Source organism: Schistocerca gregaria, chromosome 8 (assembly GCF_023897955.1).
Source record: "Schistocerca gregaria isolate iqSchGreg1 chromosome 8, iqSchGreg1.2, whole genome shotgun sequence".
In the NCBI taxonomy this organism is placed as follows: Eukaryota; Metazoa; Arthropoda; class Insecta; order Orthoptera; family Acrididae; genus Schistocerca; species Schistocerca gregaria.
Window position 1 is genome coordinate 135,630,898 of NC_064927.1, and position 26,545 is coordinate 135,657,442.

At 39.2% G+C, this 26,545-nt stretch overlaps 1 protein-coding gene across 7 annotated transcripts in view; it reads left to right on the forward strand.

The window, feature by feature from the left end:
* Positions 1-26,545, forward strand: part of LOC126285326 (CNK3/IPCEF1 fusion protein) — a 141,526-nt gene that overhangs the window by 100,638 nt on the left and 14,343 nt on the right. For 4 of the 7 annotated variants that reach the window (XM_049984631.1, XM_049984632.1, XM_049984634.1 and 1 more), the window contains exons 14-15: positions 11,722-11,991; positions 22,986-23,154. In XM_049984631.1, coding sequence (XP_049840588.1) covers positions 11,722-11,991; positions 22,986-23,154 — 439 coding nt within the window. The remainder of the gene's footprint in view (positions 1-11,721; positions 11,992-22,985; positions 23,155-26,545) is intronic. The other 3 variants (XM_049984637.1, XM_049984635.1, XM_049984636.1) reach the window with 1 other exon arrangement.

A 26,545-nucleotide genomic window follows, 5' to 3' on the forward strand; every position in this document is an offset into this window, starting at 1 on the left:
ATATACTCCTTTCAAGACACTGTCCATTCCATTCAACTGTTCTTCCAAGTCCTTTGCTATCTCTGATAGAATTACAATATCATCGGCGAACCTCAAAGTTTTTATTTCTTCTCCCTGGATTTTAATACCTACTCTGAATTTTTCTTTTGTTTCGTTTACTGCTTGCTCAATATACAGATTGAATAACATTGGGGAGAGGCTACAACCCTGTCTCACTCCCTTCCCAACCACTGCTTCCCTTTCGTGCCCCTCTACGCTTATAACTGCCATCTGGTTTCTGTACAAATTGTAAATAGCCTTTCGCTCCCTGTATTTTACCCCTGCCACCTTTAAAATTTGAAAGAGAGTATTCCAGTCAACATTGTCAAAAGCTTTCTCTTAGTCTACAAATGCTAGAAACGTAGGTTTGCCTTTCCTTAATTTTTCTTCTAAGATATGTCATAGGGTCAGTATTGCCTCACGTGTTCCAACATTTCTACGGAATCCAAACTGATCTTCCCCGAGGTCGGATTCTACCAGTTTTTCCATTCGTCTGTAAATAATTTGCGTTAGTATTTTGCATCTGTGACTTATTAAACTGATAGTTCGGTAATTTTCACATCTGTCAACACCTGCTTTTTTTGGGATTGGAATTATTATATTCTTCTTGAAGTCTGAGGGTATTTCGTCTGTTTCATACATCTTGCTCACCAGGTGGTAGAGTTTTGTTAGGACTGGCTCTCTCAAGGCCGTCAGTAGTTCCAATGGAATGTTGTGTACTCCCGGGGCCTTGTTACGACTCAGGTCTTTCAGTGCTCTGTCAAACTCTTCACGCAGTATCCTATCTCCCATTTCATCTTCTTCTACATCCTCTTCCATTTCCATAATATGGTCCTCAAGTACATCGCCCTTGTATAGACCCTTTATATACTGCTTCCACCTTTCTGCTTTCCCTTCTTTGCTTAGAACTGGTTTCCACCTGAGCTCTTGATATTCATACAAGTGGCTCTCTTTTCTCCAAAGGTCTCTCTAATTTTCCTGTAGGCAGTATCTGTCTTACCCCTAGTGAGATAAGCCTCTACATCCTTACATTTGTCCTCTAGCCATGGCTGCTTAGCCATTTTGCACTTCCTGTCGATCTCATTTTTGAGACGTTTGTATTCCTTTTTGCCTCCTTCATTTACTGCATTTTTATATTTTCTCCTTTCATCAATTAAATTCAATATTTCTTCTGTTACCCAAGGATTTCTACTAGCCCTTGTCTTTTTACCTACTTGATCCTCTGCTGCCTTCACTACTTCATCCCTCAGAGCTACCCATTCTTCTTCTACTGTATTTCTTTCCCCCATTCCTGTCAGTTGTTCCCTTATGCTCTCCCTGAAACTCTGTACAACCCCTGATTTAGTCAGTTTATCTAGGTCCCATCTCCTTAAATTCCCACCTTTATGCAGTTTCTTCAGTTTTAATCTACAGTTTGTAACCAATAGATAGTGGTCAGAGTCCACATCTGCCCCTGGAAATGTCTTACAATTTAAAACCTGGTTCCTAAATCTCTGTCTTACCATTATATAATCTATCTGATACCTTTTAGTATCTCCAGGCTTCTTCCATGTATACAGCCTTCTTTTTTGATTCTTGAACCAAGTGTTACCTATGATTAATTCGTGCTCTGTGCAAAATTCTACCAGACAGCTTCCTCTCTCATTTCTTACTCCCAATCCATATTCACCTACTATGTTTTCTTCTCTCCCTTTTCCTACGCTCGAATTCCAGTCACCCATGACTATTAAATTTTCGTCTCCCTTCACTACCTGAATAATTTCTTTTATCTCATCATACATTTCTTCAATTTCTTCGTCATCTGTAGAGCTAGTTGGCATATAAACTTGTACTACTGTAATAGGCGTGCGCTTCGTGTCTATCTTGGCCACAATTATGCGTTCACCATGCTGTTTGTAGTAGCTTACCTGTACTCCTATTTTCTTATTCATTATTAAACCTTCTCCAGCATTACCCCTATTTGATTTTGCATTTATAACCCTGTATTCACCTGACCAAAAGTCTTGTTCCTCCTGCCACCGAACGTCACTAATTCCCACTATATCTAACTTTAACCTATCCATTTCCATTTTTAAATTTTCTAACCTTTCTGCCCGATTAAGGGATCTGACATTCCACGCTCCGATCCGTAGAATGCCAGCCTTCAATCTCCTGATAACAATGTCCTCTTGAGTAGTCCCCGCCCGGAGATCAGAATGGGGGACTATTTTACCTCCAGAATATTTTACCCAAGAGGACGCCATCATCATTTAATTATACAGTAAAGCTGCTTGCCCTTGGGAAAAATTACTGCTGTAGTTTCCACTTGCTTTCAGCCGTTTGCAGTACCAGCACAGCAAGGCCATTTTGGTTAGTGTTACAAGGCCAGATCAGTCAATCATCCAGACTGTTGCCCCTGCAACTACTGAAAAGGCTGCTGCCCCTTTTCAGGAACCATACGTTTGTCTGGCCTCTCAACAGATACCCCTCCGTTGTGGTTGCACCTACGGTACGGCTATCTGTATCGTTGAGGCACGCAAGCCTCCCCACCAACGGCAAGGTATATGGTTCATGGGGAGGGTCTGTGCCTTATTAATTGAAATAAATGCGTAGAGGGTTGTTTTTCAGTTGGTATATTAATTGCAGTTCGTAGTTACATCAGGTATCATTTGCCACCTTCTTATGTTTTTGTTTTTCATCTCGGTGATTTAAACTTAATAGAATTAACTCATTTTTACACTCATTGTATAAAATGTATGCCTCTGAGCTCTTGAGAAATTTCATCATCTTGTAATGGTGATATGTTTGTTTGATGGGTATTATGTGGACACTAATGTGAGTTTTAGGTGTGATGTGTTTTACATTATGGTTGCTTAAGATAGCTTCATAGATCAGACAGAAATACTTCATTTATGACACTACAAACATCAGTAAGCAGTAGTGTGGTTTTCATTACCATATAATTTTTGTACTTTGTTTTGCTTTGAACTGTGTGTTGCTCATTGTGTTCATTTCTAATTTTGAAATGAGCGAAGAAACTTATCCTGATCCATCATGGAGTTGAGTATGACTCACATCATCAGAAGGAATTGGCAGTCTCTTTGACCATGTGCCAGTTCTGCTCATAAAGAAGCACAAATATTGGGTTTAGACTGCTAATCCTGTGAGGAGGAGGCAAGGCTTGTTATCTAATAGCACACCTCCCCCTTCAGACTGACAAAGTTCCCTTTTGTTTATACGCATGGTTGACTGCCAAGTCAAGATGTCACACTGTTAATCACAGTGCATGATAGCTTAAGGATTATGTTTTAGTACAGTAAGGATGGGAGCAATAAATATAAATGAAGAAAGCCAACCACTCACCTACAGGTGATTGTACTATAATGCAGAGACACGTGTAAGAGCGCAGAGGCTAAAGTAGCTGTAGATTTACCTCTTTTTGTAGTGTGAGTACACATTGCGTACACACAGAGACCTTGAAGCAACCACCTACAGGTTTGATAACATTGTTTGAGTGTACTGTTGCCTGTATCTAGTACCTAAAACTGCTTTGGGAAAAAAAATGAACTATTAAATCATTATGTGGAATATTCAGTTAAAGTCCATCTAATAATAAAGTGTGAAGACAATATTATTAAAAGGAACGTTTTCTACTCACCATTTACCGTATTTTATGGGCTATAAGACACACCTTTTTCTTCAAAAAATTGTCTCCAAACTTCAGGTATGTCTTATACTCAAAATTAATGTTAAAAATGTCCATTGAATGCTAAAATTCCCACTACTCTTAAAAATGGCCATACATTTGATGCCACAGGAAACTTATCTCTATCTGACACCATTGGATTCAACTTTGAGCACTGCACCTATGTCACGAACATGAGTTGCGAGGATTCACAAGCTTGCAAACACTGTTCCCCTTCTTCCTCGCCATCTTAGACACAAAACACTGTCAATTTATGATGTATCATTGCATTCTATGGCACCGTTGAACTTGAGTTGAAAGTGATGTATGTTATTGGTAATAGTACAATATTTTTTATACTAGCTAGTTCTGTAATGGAAAAAAATATAAGGTTTATATGATGCAGGCTGTAACATGGAAGTAATAGTATATGCAGAACAACATGGAAACAGAACAGTTGAATGGCAATTCGGCCCTCCACAACCGAAAAAGACAATTTGCAATTGGTGAACTAGTAAAAAAGAACTAAAAAAACACTAAATGTGCAAATAGAGGACTGAATGCAAAATGGCCAAAACGAGATGATGGCATATTGAAATGGATTCTGAAGGACACTGTCAAAATGGCATTGTAATTAATACAAAAATTATTGAACTACACACTCTTAAGCTAGTGCTACAGTGGAACTTAACAGACTTTTAAAGAGTGGAGTTGGTTGATGCTAAAGGTTTATGAAGTGTCACGGACTTAGCACCCAAACAATAACCAAAATACCTTAGGAAATGCACAAGAGTATGAAGAAAAATTACCATCTTTCCATCGCTTTATTATTCAAAATTGAAAGAAAACCAGTATGGAACTGAGCCGAATAGTGAATATGGATGAGACTCCTCTGACACTTGATGTGCCTAGTAACAGAACTTTTGCCATGAAAGGGTCTAAAACTGTAGCTATAAAAGCAAGTGATCATGAAAAAATGCAATACACTGCAGTCCTTTCATGTTTTCCTGACAGTACTAAACTTAATCCAATGATAATTTTCAAGCGCAAAACGATGTCAAAACCTTGTAAACTACTGGCAGGTGGTGGTGTTCGCATATATGACACTGATTAGATGGCTGAGGATGGTATGAAATAATGGATTAATGGAGTGTGGGAGAGAGAGAATGGTGTTTTATTGAAGATCAGTTCTCTTCTTGTGCTAGATTAGTGTACCAGTCACTTGAAAAATGCTGTGAAAGAGAAATTGAGCCAGGGAAATACAGAGCTTGCTGTGTTATTCCATGAGGACTTATTTCACAATTGCAACCCCTTGGATGTATTGATAAATAAACCATTGAAAGTGTATATGGGAGAGGACTGGCACAAATGGATGATCGATGAAACCCAACATGAATTCATGTGAAGGGAGCTGTAAAACAACCTACAACCAAACAAATGTGTCAGTGGATAAAACAGTCATGATCTGGAGTGAGAGGGAACATTATTTTTAAATATTTCAAAAAGTGTGACATAAGTAACAGTCTCATTGACAGTGAAGACCCTATTATATACAAAGAGGACAACGTTGATGACAACGACGAAGAAGAAGAAGAAGAAGAAGGGGAAAGTCCAGATTTTCAGCAATTTTAAAGGTCAGTTCAGTTTTAAAAACTAAGAATTTTTTTAGTCTGGCCTTGCAATCTAATAACAAAAATGGTAAAAATATTGTGTTTTTTAATTGCCTAAACGTTAAGGTGTGTCTTACAGTCCACATCATCTTACAGTCTGTTAAATACTGAAGTGGAGATGATGTGCTGCAGACATGCACAATAGAAAGATCACTAAACAAGCTTTCGGCCAGCCAGAGACAGCGATCATTTGTGTATGAGTTGCCTAATAGCTTTTCTTCCACCCCATAACGCAATGCTGTTTTCTTTTGTTACAGTTTTCTAATACAATACTGTACTCAGTGTCCATCCTTTTCTTTCTCTATTTTACATATTGCATTCCAAACCATGACACACGCTCTGACTTAAGAGCCACCCAGTATCAGCTGTCTCGCCCAAGCACAACTCGGGGACAGCTACATGACTGCACCGACTGTTGGTGCAGCATCCCATGTTCTACATTACTCCCACTAATATCATTAATCCTAGACTCTCAAATTGATCACTCTTCCTGCACCACTCTTGCATATTTTTATGCATTATCTGTACCTTCCCCACTCCAAATAAACTTACACCAAATCCCAGCAACCACCGATGCCCCCCCCCCTCCCCCCCACCACCACCACAGGTTTTCTCCTCTATTATTCCAGTTCGCACATACTAAACTCACCTAATCTAGTAACATCAGCTGCCACTCTCTTCATACATATCTGCCCACCAACCTGCAATTCACATCTTCAGCATTCTTCTGTAGCACCACATTTTGAAAGCTTCTGTTCTCTTCTTATCTAAACTATTTATCGTCTATGTTACACTTCCATACAAGGCTACACTCCATGCAAATACTTTCAGAAAAGACTTCCTGTCAGACCAGATTTCTCTTTTTCAGAAATGCTTTCGTTGCCATTGCCAGTCTACATTTTATATCCTCTCTACTTCAAACATCATCAGTTGTTTTGCTCACCAAATAGCAAAACTCATCTACTACTCTAAGTTTCTCATTTTCTAATTCCCTCAACAACACCTGATTTAATTTGGCTACATTCCATTATCCTAATTTTGCTTTTGTTGATGTTCATCATATATCCTCCTTTCAAGACTATCCATTCTGTTCAACTGCTCTTCCAGGTCATTTGCTGTTTCTGACAGAATTGCAGTGTTCTCGGCAAACCTCAGAGTTTTTTTTAATTTTTTCTCCATGTATTTTATTTCCTACTCCAGATTTTTCTTTTGAGTCATTTACTGCTTGCTCAATATACAGCTTGAGTAACATTGGGGGTAGGCTACAACCCTGTCTTACTCCCTTCCCAACCACTGCTTGCCTGTCGTGCCCCTCAACTCTTATAACTGCAGTCTGGTATCTGTACAAATTGTAAATAGTCTTTCACTCCCTGTATTTTACCCCTGCCACCTTCAGAATTTGAAAGAGAGTATTCCAGTCAACATTGTCAAAAGCTTTCTCTAAGTCAACAAATGCTAGAAACAGAGGTTTGCCTTTCCTTAATGTTTCTTCTAAGATAAATCGTAGGGTCAGAATTGCCTCGTGTGTTCGAACATTTCTAAGGAATCCAAACTGATAAACTGATCTTCCCCAAGGTCAGCTTCTACCAGTTTTTCCATTTGTCTATAAAGAATTCATGTTAGTAGTTTGCAGCCATGACTTATTAAACTGATAGTTCACTAATTTTCACAACAGTCAACACCTGCTTTTTTTGGGATTGGAATTATTACACTCTTCTTGAAGTCTGAAGGTATTTTGCCTGTCTCATACATCTTGCCCAGTGGATTGAAGAATTTTGTCATGGCTGGCTCTCCCTAGGTTATCAGTAGTTCCAATGGAATGTTGTCTACTGCATGAGCCTTTTTTCAACTTAAGTCTTTCAGAGCTCTTATCAAATTCTTCATGCAGTATCCCATTTCATATACATCCTCTTCCATTTCCATAATATTGCCCTCAAGTACATCACCCTTGTATAGACCCTCTGTGTAATCCTTCCACATTTCTGCTTTACCTTCTTTGCTTATCTAAGGATTTCTACTAGCCCTCGTCTTTTTACCTACTTGATCCTCTGCTGCCTTCACTATTTCATCTCTCAAAGCTACCCTTTCTTCTTCTATTGTATTTCTTCTCCCCTTTCTTGTCAATCGTTCCCTAATGCTCTCTCTGAAACACTCTAGAAGCTCTGCTTCTTTCAGTTTATCCAGGTCCCGTCTCCTTAAATTCCACCATTTTTGCAGTTTCATCAATTCATAATCAATCTGGAAATGTCTTACAATCTAAAACCTGGTCCTGAAATCTCTTGTGTTACCATAATATAGTCAATCTGAAACCTTCCAGTGTCTCTAGGTCTCTTCCATGCATACAATTTTCTCCCTTCAATATGTGAATAATTTCTTTTATCACATTGTGCATTTCTTCAATCTCTTCATTATCTGCAGAAGTAGTTGGCATATAAATTTGTACTACTGTGGCAAGGTTGGGCTTTCTGTCTATCTTGGCTACAATAATGCGTTCACTATGCTGTTCGTAGTAGCTTAATCGTGCTTTTTTTTAACCTTCTCGTGCAGTACCCCTATTTGATTTTGTATTTATAACCCTGTATACACATGACCAGAAAGAAGTCTTGTTCCTCCTGTCACTTAACTTCACAACTTCCCAGTGTATCTTAACTGTAACCTATCCATTTCTCTTTTTAAATTTTCTAACCTACCTGCCCAATTAAGGGATCTGACATTCCATGGTCCGATCTGTAGAACACCAGTTTTTTTTTCTCTCCTGGTAATGACATTCTCTTTAGTAGTCCCCACACAGAGATCTGAATGGGGGACTATTTTACCTCTGGAATATTTTACCCAAGAGGATGCCATCATCATTTAATCGTACAGTAAAGCTGCATGCCCTCGGGAAAAATTACGGCCGTAGTTTCCCTTGCTTTCAGCCATTCACAGTACCAGCACAGAAAGGCCATTTTGGTTAATGTTACAAGGCCAGATCAGTCAATCATCCAGACTGCCGCCCCGGCAAGTATTGAAAAGGCTGCTTGCCCCTCTCCAGGAACCACACGTTTGTCTGGCCTTTCAACAGATACCCCTCCATTTTGGTTGCACTTACAGTACAGCTATCTGTATCGCTAAGGTGCACAAGCCTCCCCACCAATGGTAAGGTCCATGGTTCATGGGAATTGGGTGAGGCAGTCCACATTAGAGTCTTTTTATAAATTTTTATCTTTGCTCACATTGTCTTTTCACATCAATTTCAGTTCATTGTCACCTTTCACTGTAACCCTACTCACTCAAGTTTCATCTTGCTTCCCCTTACTTTATCCATTCCGTCCTTTTTGAGATTGAGTCAGGCCTTGGCAACCGTCAACAGTGGTTGTGTGTGAGAGAGAGTTGTATTTATGTGAGAGAGAGAGAGAGAGAGAGAGAGAGAGAGAGAGAGAGAGGGAGAAGACCTTTGGACCAAAAGCGTACTTGTGTAGCTATCTTTTCGTTATGCTTGTCTCCAACTCAGCATCTCCACTACATGGTGAGTAGCAGTCTATCCTTTTCATAATTTTCTCAAAATGTTTCTATGAATACAAAACATCTTGAAATTTACCTGTTTCTAAACTTTTAGTGTTTATTTATTGTCAACATGTGAGTAATAAAAGAAGAAATAAAATAAAGAAAAAATAGTTGTTCGCATGCATTTTACCTTCACAATTTCTTTTTCCTTACTAATTCATAATTTCTTTTTGCTTACTAAGTAAGCCACTGCACCTGGCAGTCTTCTTTGTCTCAGTCAAGTCCCTACATGCTCCCTTAGACAGTGCTTTTCTCTCTGCCCAACCGTACCTTGCTATCCCTCCCCCTTCCCTTCCACTCAATGTGACAGTTACGTTCTGGTCCAAGATGCCGGAGATGGTGTTCATGTGTGCATCTGGTGCAATTGCTTGGGTAAATGTTTCTTTCTGCTTTCTTTTCTTAAGAATACCTTGGCCAAAAGTTAAATATGAACAGTCTTTTTGTTGTGCCCATGTGCAACTCTGCAGATTATCTTCACAGTGGGTAGCAGTCTGTCCTTTTTTTAATTTTGTTGATGTTCCAACATGGAGTTTCCATTGTTTCATCTTATTTTTAGATTCAAGCACATTACATTAACCAAGAAAGATTTTCCCCATCTCACTGACACATTATGGAGCTTGAAGATCATCACATGTAATCATTCATAAGCAGGTAGCAGCATTTCATGCGGAAAGACCTGTCGGGCTGTATAGAATCTATTGCATTTATCAATTTATACTAAAACCACTTGTTGTAAAGTATATGACCATGGCCTTTACCCATGGTACATGGGTGCCGTTAATCCTTTTGATTTGTAAACATTGTAGGGACCGTTGAGACTGCTAAGTGGAACATCACAGCTGGATACATGAATGCCGTTGCATATATTAAAAGTGGAGTTACACCACAGTAAAGAAAGTGAAAGGAAACTGAGGTTGTTGTATGGCCATATAAAAAAGTTATATTTTCTCGGTACCTGTTGGGAAAGTATGCTAGAAATGTTCTGATTTTGAGAGCTGCACAAATCAGTGACATGAAACATACATGCATAAACAGGAACGAACCATTGAAAGCCCTCATTTTGTTAGGTACTGAAAAGAATCCATTTGGAGTTTCTTTGCAGTAACATTTACAATAATGACATATACACACATTACAAGGTATGCAGCCTCTAACAAATATCACAGAATATATACTGAAGTGGCCGTACCTTCAGTAAATAATACAAAAATATATTCACGTATACAGTTCTAGCAAACAAAACTTTACAGTGTAAACAAGATGTGCAGTCGGCCCTGCTCAGTCAATCACCACTATCAGATGTATTGCTATCATGACAGTTGGAAATTTTCTGGGAGAGCACATTCAAAGTTGAAGATGCCACTAGTACAAAGCAAGTTAAATGGAAAAATTCTTCACAGTCAAACCTGCAAAGTGGTTGGATATGTCTACCAGTTTATGAACATAGAAGCTGTGTTACATGCTCCACTGAGACTACAATCCACATTGAAATGAGTAAATGAAGCAATTGGTGTTTCATTTGCTTCCATCTGGCAAACCAAGAGGGAACTGGAAAGAGTCCATGCTATTCTTGCTTGGTGTGTATAATTCCACATCTTTTTAAGTTCTAGTGCATGTGTGTTGCCTTTGGCAATTAGTAAATTGCTTCAATTTTATTGTCAGTACTGTTAAGCATGTGTCCAGTCTGTTTGCGTGTTTGATTATAAGTGTCTTCTAAACATATTATACGTGGAAGAATATCTCCAAAAAATTTGGTAGTAAAAAATAATCTGCAACTGCTAACTTTTTTCACAAGTAAATCACCCACTCTTGCAGATTCACACAAATACTCTGCTAAGCTTTGAATGTGCACCTTCTTAGCATTTACACCCATAAACTTATTCATAGACAGAGTCCATATTCCATTTCATATATACCAGAATTTTGAAGAGGTGGTCCTCTCATAACCTATTATTAATGCTGTAGGGAAGTTCTTGTAGATTGTAAATACTGTAAGATAAAATGGAGACTGAAAAGCAGAAGCATTGAGTCATTGATACACATGCAAAACAAAGGAAACTTGCTAGGGTTCGTAGTTCTCCATTGACGAGGTAGAGTATGCATGCGCGCGCGCACGCACACGCACACGCAGACGCACGCGCGCACACACACACACACACACACACACACACACACACACACACACACACACACACACACACACACAGGCACGGGTGCACACACATCCCAATGTCCCTATATGGTGCCAGTTTGTGTGTGTGTGTGGGGGGGGGGGGGGGGGAGGGGGTGTGCTGAACCTTGTCAAGGATAACTCTAAAAGCTAGCAAGTTTTCTATCTATTGTTTGTGCGTATCAACGACTCAGTGTTTCTGCTTTTGAGTGCATGGTCTCCTTTACTCCTAAAGTATTTATTCCCTGTTGTTATCTTATTTCTTGACTCTTTGAGTCCATCAAATGGATTTATCTGTTTTGTTTCTAACTGCTCTTGATTGAAGAGAGGAGAGAGAAGATGATAGACACATATTGAATTGTTGAGTTAGAGACAAAAGCTCTACATAATGTATTCACGTAATTACATTTTTTAAAGAAAATCCATTTTATTTGATCCTCTCGTTGCTGATTTTAATACAAAAGAAAGAGTTCAAGGTTAGAAACTAAGCAAGCAGTCATAAAAATGCATTATACTACAGAGACTGAGTTTGAGAGTAGGATTTCAAAACCGTAGGTAAATCCTTTAACACTCATAATTAAATACACATTGTTGTTACATAAATTGTTAATGGGGGCTGTCTTGTATTGCAGGCCATGCTCTTAGTGACTCTCCTGTCCGACCCCCACAACTTCACTCAAGCAATCCATCATTACCAGCATTACCTCCTGACATGGCAGATTATCGGTTGGCTGCAGATTTGCTGCGAGAGTTTGGTCGTGGCCGTCAGGATACATCAGGATTTGTCACCCTTGAGGAGTTCATGTTGTCACGGCAAGAAGAGGATAGGAGAGCACTTCGTGGGAGCCACAACTCAGAGCGTGAACGGTCTGAACACACCCAACAACCTTCACTGACATCAAGTAAGGAATGGGATGTACCTATATAATAGCCTACAGTAATGACAGAAGCTTTAGAATTGTGATTTGGTATTATTTCCAACAATACTGATTTTATTCCTGCAGTTGGTAGTACAGACATATTGCTTTGTCCTTCTTATGGGCACATAGCGCCACCCCCCCCCCCCCCCCCCCCCCCCCAAGATAATCTGTGAACAGAAATCTTAAAAAAGTGATTTCACTCCCTTAATATTCTCATTTCATTTTTAATTTTTTTCTTAGCACAAAGGCAATCAAATATGGTACATTGTAGAGCTCTTTCATCAGTTCATAAGGAAAAGTTACTTTAAAAAAAAAACACAATACATAGTCATATAATTATCTAAGAATCAACATGTACTTTCACACTTAGAGAACTAAGTAGCGACATTAACACTTATGAAAGCCGCAACACCAGGAAGTAGAAGGCAACTGAAGTAAATTTTATACCACTGAGAAAGTATTTAACAGTATGTAAATAATGACTACAAAACTGCACATGGTGTCTGGCTTTTAGTATGGTGTCAAGTTCTCACATGCTGCAATCGGAGCCTCTAAAAATTGTAATGTGGAAACAAAAAAGGCTTAGGTATATTCCTGGGGCATCTGCCTCCACTTGGTTTGCAGCAAAAATGTTTGCTGGAGGATCACATTCAGTGACACATGTCGTATGAAGTGGGAGAGAAAAGGAAGCGGTTGTGCACACATGGGTGGCCATTGTTCTCTTGAAATATGGAAAATAAAATTTCCAATGATGATATGGAATCTTGGACTTTCTAATGTAGCAGTATCAGCTCAAATTGCCCATGATCCCCAGGACTCAAGATCACATGTTGCATCTAATGGCGTCAGAAATTATTGTACTAGGTATTTTTCCATTATGCTGCTTAACTATTGTAGATCTGTAGTCAAGGGACAGCTTCTTTGATCAGTAATCAAAACATCCTTGGTCCCAGATTCGAACGTTGCCGCTGCTTACATTTTGAATACAAATCATCTGTCAAAAAAATCATCAGCCAAATACTTGCAGCATAAGAAGTCATCCTCATTCTGCCGACGACCTTGTCAAATAGGGTGGAGGAGTGGACGAGGTTCAGGGCACTCTCTAGCCCTTGGGGTAGAAAAGCCTTTGAGAGATCACAAAATATCCCAATGGGTGATGTTCGGTTATTCAGTGCATTTAATATTTGATCAGTGAAAGCATACATAACATTTTCTGTTAAAAAGCCATTCTGAAAATCAAATTGACATTTTGTTAGTACTTCATTTTTACAAATATGTGATGCTACTCTTGAATAAATTACTTTTTCAAGAATTTTAATAAAGTTTTGAGAAGTGAGAATGGGTGGTGGTTGTTAGCATCAGATCTATCCCCTTTTTGCTGCAATGGTTTAACAATAGCGTATTTCAGTGTATCTGGAAAAATGCCCTATTTCAGTAAGCTACTACACATGTGGCTGAGAATTCTACTTATTTGTTGGGAGCAAGCTTTTAGTACTCTGTTGGAAATACCATCAATTCCATGTGAGCGTTTCCTAATGTCGGTAGGAGAGGTGGGTTGAATTTCAGTTTTATCAAATAGCATAGGTACTGCTTGTTCCATATAATGCCTTGCATTTTCTAATGAATAGCTGGATCCTATTTTCTCTACAACACTTAAAAATGATTATTAAAATGTTTTCTACTTCTCAGTTCTCGTCAACAAAATTTTCATTGAGTTTGATAGAAATGCAGTCTTCCTGTGCTCTCGCTTGCCGTGTTTCCCTTTTCACTATATTCCAAATTGTTTTAATTTTACTATCAGGTGTGCTAATCTCACACATAATACACATACTTCTGGACTTTTTAATAACTTTGCTTAATACAGTGTTATAGTTTTTATAATGTTTCACTGTTTCGGGAACATTACTCCTCCTAGCTCTGAGGTACATTTCCCTTTCCTGTTTAGAAGATACTTTTATCTGTCTGGTAAGCCATGGCTTTTTACATGGTTTCTTATAGTTATATTTCACTGTTTTCTTAGGGAAACTGTCTTCAGATATACTCACAAACATATCATGAAAAAGTTTAAATTTTAAATTAGCATCATGTTCTCCGATACTTCTTGTGTGAAAGAATCAGCTGCCAGGTCATTCTGAGTTGGATTCTGACGTTGACCAGGGTACGCCCGATTGCAATTCATATCTCTGTATTTGGGAAAAGCAGCAGGATAGGATGCCATTAGAGAGAAGAACAAATCAAGAATTCTGGACCTGCTACACTGCTTTGGTTGTTGGAGGTTATGAACAACTGTATTCGAGAATGCAACATCCCAGTCTTAACTGTTGCAAGCTCTCCCTAAAATTTTGAATTGTTAAATGGTTAATTGAATGCACTATTTTGGAGGACTGTTTTGCATTGTTGTATGGAGCTATATCATTTACTGTAACTAGCTGTGCATCATGATCAGACAAATCATTCTTAACAGGGAAAGTTTTTATTTATCTTGGTCTATGAAAACATTATCTATCTGTGTGCTGCTTTCCTGTACCACCCGAGTAGGAAAATCAATAACGGATGTCAAATTGAAAGAATAAAGTAATACTTCAAGGTCAAGCTTTCTGTCAGACTCTTTCAGAAAATCTACATTGAAATCCTCACAAACAATAATTTGATTTCCTCTGTCTCACAGATAGTACAGCAAAGAATCCAAGTTTTTCAAAAATAGTTGAAAATTTCCCAATGGGGACCTATAGACGGCTACAATTATAAAAGTGCCATTATTTAGTTTAAACTCACATGCAGATGTTGCTCTCCGCAAAATTTTTTAGTTTCCAAATTTTTCACACTATGACTGATTTTAACATATATGGCAACTACTCCTCTCTCCATATTGTCTCTACTTACATGTGCTGAAAGCTTATATCCACCTACATTTACCATTTCCATACCTGCAAAGGCCTCTATGAGGGGAAGACCTATCTGACGTGATAGAAGAATAGACAAGAGTCACTATAGAAGAGACAGGGTATTCCATATTAGAATCAGAATTTAAAAGAGCTTTGAAAAACTAAAGATCAAATAAGACAGAAGAGATAGTTAACATTCCATTAGAATTTTTTAAGTAGCAAGAAAATGGCTGTCCATGTTGGTGTGTTGAGTATATGAGTGTGTTGATATACCATCTGACTTTCAGAAAAACAATTCCAAAGATTGCAAGAGCCAACAAGTGCCAGAATTATCAGACAGTCATCTTAACAGATAATTAGTTCAAGCTGCTGACATAAATAGTACACAGAAGAATGGAAAAGAAAATTTAGTATTTGTTAAATGAGATTCAGTTTGGCTTTAGGAAAGGTAAAGGCACTGGAGAGACAGCTCTGACATTGCACCTGATAATGGAAGCATGACTAAAGAAAAATTGAGACATGTTCATAGGATTTATGGAGCTGGAAAGTGTTCAGCAATGTAAAATGATGCAAGATGTTAAAAATTCTGAGGAAAAAGGGTACCCTGTAGGGAAAGACAGGTAATGTATAATATATACAAGAACCAAAAGAGAACAGTAAGAGTGGAAGACCAAGAATGAAGTGCTTGGATTAGAAAGCGTGTTAGACAAGGATGTAGTCTTTCACCCCTTCTGTTCAATCTATACACTGTAGAATCAATTGAAAGCTTCAAGAGTGGAATTAAAATGCAAGATGAAAGGACTTCAAGGATAAGACTCATTGATAGAAGTAGCAGAAACAAGAACAGTGAGAAACTTAACATCAGGATTGGTGATCACGAAATAGATGAAGTTAAGGAATTCTGCTACCTAGGCAGGAAAATAACCCACAACAGACAGTGCAAGGAGGAGATCAAAAGCAGACTAGCACGGACAAAAAGGACATTCTTAGCCAAGAGAAGTCTACTAGTATCAAACATAGACCTAAATCAGAGGAAAAACTTTCTGAGAATGTGTGTTTGGAGCACAGCATTGTATGATAGTGAAATGAAGGCAACAGGAAAACCAGAAGAGAAGAGAATGGAAGTGTTTGAGATACAGTTCTATAGAAGAATCTTGAAAATTAGATGACTTATAAGGTAAGGAATGAGAAGGTTCCCTGCAGAATTGGCAAGGAAAGGAATATACGGAAAACATGGAAAAAAAAAGAAGGGACAGGATCGTAGGATATCTGTTGAGACATCAGGGAATAACGTCTATAATATTAGGAGGAGCTGTAGATGGTAAAAACAGTATAGGAAGACAGAGATTTGAATACATCTGACAAATAATTGAAGATGTAGTTTGTGAGTGCTACTCTGAGATGTAGTAGTTTGCACAGGAGAGGAAAAATCTGCTGTATTTGTGGTCACTATACAAGCATCATTAGTGATTACATCGCAGTGGGGTAAGTTGAGGCAGGACTGTTTTGCAAACACACCTTCCGCAATTCCACAACCCCTTTTATGATATTCATGTACCTACTGCAGCATGAGACATCTATGATTCATAGGCAGTGGAAGTCAATGAAATGGCAAGTGTATCATCATTCATCATTTCCACCCATCCCAGATGCCATTGAGCTGTCAACACGACAGCTTTCTTGTAGCCATATATCTAAGAAGGTAGTCATCTCATGGTGTAATCACATTGTGTGTCCTAATGTCTGCTTGTTGCAGCACACGACTATCTCCTATCTACAGTTTCCACAAATGTACCATTGTCATCTTATTGGTGTGCCTAGTATGAGTCAGATTTTGCTGTATGATGTATCCATTACCTAAGGTGTGAGCACACACTCATATTAGAATTCATTTGCCTACTGGTATTTCACTCTTCAATATCAACAAGGCACATTGACAGTTGCTGGATTTCAACCTCGTGCTTGGCTCTACAAAAGATCTTTTAAAGCTAAAAACAGCAGGTGTGTATGGCCTCACACTTCTGTTGTAACAAGTCAACAGCCAAATGCAACATTGCATCTCAGAGATGTGATGAATATATGAGGAACCTTCAACTCAACCACTTGGATAAGTCAGCATTAATGGAACATAACATCTTAGAGGAAGACACATTCAACTTTAGACACAGAGGTGCTGCGTAGTGCCAGGAGTTTCTAGCATTCTATAATAAAAGAATGAGTGCTTGAAAATTCAGTAAACAGGAGCAGTGGTCTCCATCTGAACTTCAGTTGGGATCACGTATTCCAAAAAAAATTGACAGATTGGAGCACCAACAACAGTCAAGACTAACTGGTGACCCTGGAACTCAGTTTGGGGCCACTGCCCATTATCTGCCCTCCACCACCTGTGACACTCATTTCTGAGTACTCACAGTATGCAAATCTGGTTTGTTTCCAGGAGATGAAAGATGTGACCCAAAACAGATAGCTGGATCTGACAAGACCCAGGCACTTTGCCAGAATATGACAAATAAGAAGCTTACTGAAATGTTTCTATGAAAGGATGACATTACCCGGCTGATTTCTCAAGAAGAAAGTGCATAAACATTTAGTAAACAAATAATGCATTGCTATAATGATATTCTGGATGTGATTCATAACATACCTGTGATGATGAGCAACAGACTAAAAAAAATAAAAAATAAAAAAAATTTAAAAAAAGCAGCAATGTGGTAAAAAGTGGGGAAATTGAGAAATTGTTATGAAATAATAAGTTAAAGTGAAAATGGATCCTACATTTAGGGTCTTCCTCCGTTATACCCATTGTGTGTAGGTATTTTTTGAAATTCCCATGGCCTGTCATCAGTCCAGTCATGAGTTTGATCTCTTTCCTGTTCAATCCCAGGAGTGCAGAGCTTCTTTTAAAACACGGCTTGGGCATCATTACCTTACCATGTTTTTGTTTATGGACCTTGGCCCAATATTCTGCAGACTGTTTCCTAAGCCACTTCCATAGTTCTAGTTTGATCATAGCATTGGTGATTGTCAGGACAGGTTCTGGTCCAATAAATGGAGTCATTGCCTCCATCCTGGCCAATCTGTCGGCTCGTTTATTGCCACATATCCCTGAGTGTCCAGGGACCCACAGTAGGTTTACCCTATTGCTTCCCCCTAGCTCCACCAGAGAGCCCTGTGGCATTCTGCAACAATCTTAGATCTTGTTGTAGGAGTTGCCAATGATTTCAGGGCTGCCTGGCTGTTTGAATAGATGTAGATGCTACAGTCATTGTAGCATCTACGCGTATTCTCCTTCACACATGCCCTGATTGCAGTTATTTCAGCTTAGAATACAGAGGCCAGTTTTCCTAGAGAGATGATGCCCTCTCGTCTTGGCTGAACTCTGTACACCCCTGCTCTAACTCCTTGGTCTGAATTCGACCCATCGGTGAACCAAAAACGATGTCCCCCCGTACGGTGTCGAACTGTTTTTTTCCACTGCTCCCTGCTTCCAATTACTATATTGTAAGGCTTGTTGAAGCAGTTGCGAGTTATTATATAATTGGCAGGCATTTCCCCAGCTATTCCTATATTTACCTCACTCACTATGTTAGTGTGTGATTCTGGATATCCGAAAGAGACCCAGTTTTTGTCAGTTTTATGTCTGCATGCCCCAGCTGCTGCCTCCATCTTTACCCAGAGGTGTAGTGGAGGCATGTCCAGCATGGCTTCCATTCCAGTGTCTGGTGTGCTGCTAACTCTGCCTGCTATAGCTAAGCAGGCCAGTCTCTGCACCTTTGCAAGCTCCTTAGCTGCAACCCACTGTTCTACCTTCTTCCACCACACTATGGCCCCTTAGGAAATCGTATGTCTAACCACTGTGACGTATGTCCAGTGCATACCCCTGGGGCTTAGGCCCCAGTATTTGTCACAAGCCCTTCTGGTACTCACTAGAATACTTTTTACCTTGGAGCAGATGCTCTTAATGTGAGGGGTCCACGTCCACTTCTTGTCTCCCCAGGCAGAGACTCAAGGCAGCAGAGGCCCCTTTACTATGCTGCAGATTAATCTGCAGCACCTCCAGTCTCCATCTTGCTGCCACCTTTGAGGTCTTTGAGAATCCTGATGATAACCTGCAAGAACTCTAAAAACACTTTCAGGCCCTGTTCCCACATTGCCTTCAGAGACTTCTCTCCAACCTCCATCACCAGGGTTTGTCCTTCCAGTACAACCTTCTGGTTGACCACCCCCCAGTCTCCAGTCTTCTGTCAAGACTTTTGGCTTCTGGGCCCCTATTTTCTCGAACAGAGTCTTAGGAGAGACTTTATTAAGGATCTTTGGCACCCATATTGACACCTTTGTGGTCTTACAGAGCCTCCCTGCTGTCTTGAGCAGCAGCTTCGCCTCTTCCCAAGGGGATATCATGGGCACCTTGTCCTTAAGCCATTCCACCATGTGCACTCCCTCGCAGACAAAAATGAGGGCACCACACTCTAGATAGACCCTCCTGAAGTTGGGTCCTGGACGAATGTTCGCGCCCCCCCCCCCCCCCCCCCCCCATCTGTACCAATTCCTCCTGCTGCGAGGTGATGGCTGCCAGGGAAAGCCTAGCTGGATATCTGCCGTCCTAAAAACCGGGACTGCAGTACTGTAGGTCTGTTTCCCCATTTCTTGCCTCTGTTTTTTCTGGACTCGCTTATCCAGGGAGGAGGTAGTCTTAGAGTCCTCCCTTATCCTCTTGCTACCCGTCTTTGATGTTGTGGGGGTCTGCATGTCCCCTTCAACTCGAGACAGATTTTTTCTGGGGGTCTTAGATTCAAGCCTCTATAATTCCCACCACTTGTCTTTAGGAAACAGTTCTTTCCATTCCTATTTCCTCTGTTCTCTGAGTAGTTTCCTCCTCTGGCCTGCAGACAAGGCTTTGATCTTAATCTGGTCTAACTTCTCGGTTACAGGTTCCATTTCTGCCTCAGGTCTGGACCCTGATTCAGTAGTGGAAATGCCTCCCATCGGTCCTGACCCCGATGTGTCTGAGATCTCAATTTGCCCCTCAGTTGTTTTTTTTTTAAATCTTGTCCATATTGTTGTTCCCATGACATTTGGGGATCTACATGGCCCACATCACAAATACCCCACAATGTGTAAGGCTACTTACTCAGGGAGGTCACCCAGTATCCCTGAGGCTCCATCCATCTTTCCATGTGCCTCGCACCCCTCGGCATGGATTGCATCACACCTTGGGTTGGGAAAAGGAATTGGGTAGGACTAGGAGCAAGTAGGGAAGATGGGACTTTGTGGGACACTCTTAGTCCGATCCATCGGCTGAGGCCTTTTCGGCAGTAGTTCCTCTACCTTCAGCATAGCCCTCAGCTTCACGCAGATACGCAAGCCTCTCCACCTGCACGGACAGTGCTTCATCAACATAGTATCCCCCGGAGAGGACATCAGTTCTTTGTAAATATCATAAAACTCTGTATTGTGCCGAATCCTCCATTTTTTTCACTCTCATTATCGTAAAGTGGTCCAAAAATCTTCCGAAGGACTTTCATTTCAAATATCATCAGTCTGTTCAGATCTTGCTTGGTTGTACACCAAGTGGCACATCCATATAGTACTACAGGCTGTAGGAGTGTTTTGTAGGTGTTTATTTTGAAATATCGTGACAAACTTCTGGTTTTGAGGAAAGCATTAATGCCATGGTAACAGCAATTACCTACCTGTAGTCTTGCCTGTATTTCCATTTTACTGGGCCTGTAGTCTTGCCTGTATTTCCATATTACTGGATGGTTCATCTCTGAATACTGTGCCCAGATATTTGAACACCCAGACTTGACCTTCAGTTGTATGTGAGGGTGGAAGTGGTTCTTGAGTTTCGTTATGTCTATGGTGTAGAACCATTGTCACAATTGATTTGAAGTCCAATTTTCCCCTCTGTTATTTCCAGAATGTCAGCCATTTCCCCTAATTCTTCTTGCGACCCAGACAGTAGCACTATAGCATCAGCATATCCGAGGTACTTGATGTTCACATCCCCAGTCTTGGACTCCTGTGAGTTCATTAGATGACATATCTCACATTACCTTCTCTAATGTGAGATTGAAAAGAACAGGTGATAGTCAATCACCCTGCTGTAGCCAAGTTTTTATTTTGAATGTTTCAGTCACTTTATTTCCAATTTTTACCTTTGCTGTAGTATCCATCAGGCAGGCCTTCGTGAGGCTTACTAGTTTCTTGGCAAAATTGAACTCTTCCCGACACCTCAACATACTTTCCCGATGAATGCAAGCATATGCTTTTCTGAAGTCAACAAACAGTATATGTAGTTCTTGCCCAAACTCCCACCATTTTTCTACGATCTGGCGTAAGACAAAGATTTGATTGATAGTAGATCTTCGGTGATGAAATCCTCCTTGATATTCTCCAATAATGGTGTATGCCAACGGTTGAATTCAATATATAAGATAGTTTGAGGAGATCTATAACAAATTTCTCTAAAATTGATTTTATAAGTTTATTCGCTTTGCACGTTTTGTGTAATGATTGGTTGATCAATAATCTTGTAGAAAGAGATTTTCATTCTGTAGCGGAGTGTGCGCTGATATGAAACTTCCTGGCAGATTAAAACTGTGTGCCCGACCGAGACTCTGCCCGACCGAGACTCGAACTCGGGACCTTTGCCTTTCGCAGGCAAGTGCTCTCCTTTCTTTCAGGAGTGCTAGTTCTGCAAGGTTCGCAGAAGAGCTTCTGTAAAGTTTGGAAGGTAGGAGACAGATACTGGCAGAAGGAAAGCTGTGAGTACCGGGCGTGAGTCGTGCTTCGGTAGCTCAGTTGGTAGAGCACTTGCCCGCAAAAGGCAAATAATCTTGTAATTAAATATCATGAATTTTTGTCATGGTTTTTAGGCTTATCATGCTATTTTAAGCATTTAAAATGAACTACCACTAAATACCAAGATGAGTAACAGCATGTACATCGCTATTTTCACCTAACTTCATACATTACTAGAAAAAGCTAACACCACTAACAGGGAGTTACAAGGATTACGTGAGAGTCTGAGAAAACAATATTCAAAAGAATCATCACTCCCCCTTGTGACCTTCCCACGTAGGTTGTAATTTTTCCATGCATACATTTAAATTTTCAAATTTTTGTGTTAACTTTCCCCTATCTATTCTTCACATGTTAGTGGGTACAGTATTTTTGACCTCTTATATTTCTTGATAACATCTTCAGTGTGCGTGGGCGTGGGCGTGGGGGCGCGCGCGTGCGTGTGTACTGTTTCATTGTATCATAGAATTGTGGGCACGGGTGTTCATTATCAATATAAAAACATACAGTAGCACGTTACTGAGTTATTGTATATTATTATTATTATTATTATTATTATTATTATTATTATTATTATTAGTGGCTGTTAACCACGTAAAAGTTGATTGTGTTACTCAACTTGCTGCTGTGTAATAATGGCTCGATGAAGTTATATAATACCAATTGAGTTTTGAGGGAAGTTGAGTTGAAAAAGTATTGAAAAATAATAAGTTGCCTTTTCTTTCTTTCCGATCTACTTAGTTATCTTTCAGAGTTTTCCAGCAACCCACAATACATAGCTTTTGAAATTTAAGAATGGAGTGATAAGTTTCATAAAACTGATGACTTCTCATTATTTTCAAATGTACTTTCCATAATAGTGACAAGAATAGTCATTGAAACAAATGATTAAAAATTTCCCTTTTGTGTAATCCTCAGCCTTGCTTGTATGTAAAACTTCAAATTTCTTGTGCATAGTTGTATGATGTTGATGGGAGAAGAGTATCAGTTCCCTAAACTGATATTCATGACACTGAAAACAATGATATGTGCAGAACACAAACAACTTATTTACAGAACATGATTATTTTGGATGCATAAAGATATAAGAATCTATGAAAGTACTCTCGTATTTGAAATTTCTTATTGCTTATTGTCGGTATGGAATGATAGTCTAGGTGTGTAACGTACACCACACATTATATTAAAATTTTCCTTAGATACTGTATGAAAAATTTGATTTTAAAATAACACAAGCCCTTACCAAAGTACCACCACAGTGTACTATATGTTTATTTCATTATATAGCAGGTAGCAGTAGGCAGTGTGGATCTTCTAGTCGGAATTTATCAGCCACGCCTGAGACAGCTGAAAGAAACAGTAGCCAAACATCACAACTAGCTTTGAACATAAGTACAAACAGTTCACGTCTGTGCTTCCCAAACAACAGGGAAGATGGATCAAACCATGGTGACAGGTATGTGTTACTATCCTGGATGATAAATGCTTGTGACTTAAATAAGTAACCATATTTAACTTCTCGTCAGTTTGCAAAATGAGACAGGTCCTGTTTGAATTATCTCATTGTGAAGAGAAAGACAGGGTTAGATGGGGATAAATGGACTATAGGAAAGAAAAAGAAAAGTTAATCAAAGTAGTGGAGTTACATAATCAGATCTGATTTGTAAGTAACAAGATGGAGAAGGGTCACAGAAACAAGTTTTGAAAGATAATTGTATAATTAGAAACAAAGAATTGTATTGGAGATGAAGAAAAATTTTGATTAAATAATTGAGAGGAACTGCACAAGGCTAAAACCAAATTAGTGGATAGCTTGAAACTGTAGATAAGTTGTAATTGATATTTTCATTTAGGCCACACAGTTTTATTAATCTAAGCAGCTAAAGATGTAATAACATGAATAAAACAGTGAACAGAAAGTTAGTGTCAGGAAATAAACTAAAATGTCATGTTCAGTGGGAAATTGATAGCCTTTTCCTATGGTATAAATGATTGATAACACAAGAGTAAGTACAGTTTTGTGGTATTACCTTATACTGTTATTAATCTGTTGAAACATTCCAAATGTGATTGAACATAGAGAAAATGCTTCCCTGAAAGTAGTTATTCAACATTAAGGAAGACATGCATTCTAGCAGCATGCTCCCATATGCTGTGTATGTTTCTGTTCTAGTGTTACTCAAGGAGAGAGAAAATGTGAAATTTTGTAATGTGGCAACAGGTGGAGGTACAGTACTGTATAAATCTGATTTATAGGGCAAAGCAGTCTCAGTGTGGTGTATTATAATAACTGAATGCCCAGTCCACAAATCTCATGCCTAAGATAACCTGTCTATGAAATTAATTATGTGCACTGAAATTAAATGAATGGAATGACTGGGATGTAAACCATTTAGATATGCAGGATAATCTATGTATCTAATATGTAGTGACAATTGAAAATTTTGTCAGGCTGCAACTTGAGTTCAGGATTCGTGCTTGTTGTGAGCGGCGACTTTAACCATTAGGTTATCTGGTAATGCCTCCAAATTTAACTCGAACTTTGTTAATTATGTCTCCAAACTACTGCCTGAGGCTTTCCCACTGGTACCTGGGAAGGGGGGAGTGTGGCGATGGAGTTAGTAAAGGACACCCAGTGTCAATATTCCAGTGGCACTGTTGCCACATACTCCAAAAGAAACCTCTGCTATTAGGAAAACTCTGGTGGCAGTGTTTGGAAATAGTAAGTGGAAACAACAATGGCGATGAAAGTTTAAGTTGGGATTCGAGGTATGTTCAGATGGCCTGATAGTTAAGATGACTGTTTTTGGTATATGTGAATTTAGAGTCTGAGTACCAGCCTGCCACAGAGTTTCAACTATCAATACATATTCACCACACGTAGTATTCAGCATATCTAAACAGTTTAGCATCCTGTGCTGGTTGCACATAGTAGATTATCTATTGGATAATGTGTGTCAACCATCTGCAATTATTTTGGTTACATGTATCATATACGTACAACTATTCATTGTTGATTCATAGCAATTAAAAGTACCAGATAATTTCACAAAGTTGTATCCAGGCAGTCCAAATACCATGGTTGCTCTTAGATGTCTAATTCAAAGTCATTGACTTGTGTTAGAGCATGTAACCATTCAATGCTTGTCTTTCCTCGAGAAATTTTAATACTGTAGACCTTATATTTGATGGATCAGGGGCACAAAACAATCTAATACAAACAATTGGGAATATTCTTTTAGTACCTCTTATGAATGTTATGTGATATGATTTCAATGTTTACAGTTGCGTGACAATGATGACCAGCTTTTCAGCTTGCAGCCTGTACGCCGGGAATTCTATTGTCTGCCTCTTTGTGACCTTAAGCAGATAAAACACAAACAAACACAGTATTTCATAACAGACTCTATCTTAATACTAACATCAATTACCATGTATCGTACTGAGCGTGAGTCAGAGTATTCTGACCATCTGAGTAAATATCAGCACAGTTAAAATCAATCACTCATTTCATTTAAATGCATTTAATTCATTTCATAGAGTGTTATTTGTGGGGCTTGTAGAAGCAGAATCCAAACTAGATCTAAAATTAAGTGATCAGAAAACAAAATACACGATAGAGTAAGGATGTTGAGAGAAAAGAGACAACCAGTTGTATTTAATAATTGCCAAACATAAACTCACCCATGCTGAACAGTTCAGATTTCTGGGCCCAGAGATGGGCGAACAAAATCAGTAACAAATATTAATTAAAATGCTAACAGAGCCTACTACTCCACTCATAAAGTTCTAAGGGCTAGGTTACTGACAATGAAAACAAAAATTATGTTATATAACACAATTGTGAGACCAGTCTTAATATATGGAGCAGTAACATTGAGTTAAAATGAAATGGAGGAGCACCAGTTACAAGTATTTGAAAACAAAGATTCTAAGAAAATCTTTGGTCCATACTATGATAATCAATTGCAAATTTGGAAGAGAAGAGACAATACAGAAATCCACATGCCATCAAACAAGCAACAATAATGAGGAGAAGACTTCAGTGGGCAGGTCATCTGATGAGAATGAAATGCATTCAAGAATATTAATGGAGAAGTTACATGGTAAGAGACCAAGCGGCAAGACCAAGGAGTACACTGGTAAATGCAATTAAAACAATATGCAATAGGATAGATATAAATGATTTGTGGGAAGCAGTACAACAAAAAGCATTTGGGGGCAATGTGAGATTGGCACAGGAGCTTTGAGTCCCTGAGAAACCAAGAAGAAGAACAGGTAATTATATCTTAGACATAAGAAACAATGTAAAGAAGTCACACCTGTTCTCATCAGGTGGATTCTATCTGGAGCCAGAACACCTCCCCGAATCCTGCGAGCAGCATGCTAACCCACTCTTCTGTCTCAATGGGCCAATACCGCTACTGTATTGTTTGACATAAATACTTGTATCAGATCATTTTCTCTTGCCTGCCCATCCCCTCTCAGCTGGCATTGGATTTTTTATGACAAACTTGTAAGTTTTGTCCAGTTTGCTTTAAAAATTGATTTATGCCCAAACTGTCCTTGCAAGAAACATTGAGAACCCTGTTTCAGTGGAAAGCAGGGACCTATATACTTATTTTGCGTCTCGTGTCTTTTGAATCCCCCTTGCAGTACAGTTGCTTTCAAACTCTCCTCCCCCTCCCCTCCTTCCTCCTCCTCCTCCTGCTCGTCCTTCTTTTCCCCTTTCAGGGGAAAATCCAAACAAAAGTAACATTAATTTGATAATGTTAATAAAATGCTCTGGCTGTCAACATTTTGAAACTGAAGCTGAAAATTAATTTCTAAGGAACAGGAAAAGATGT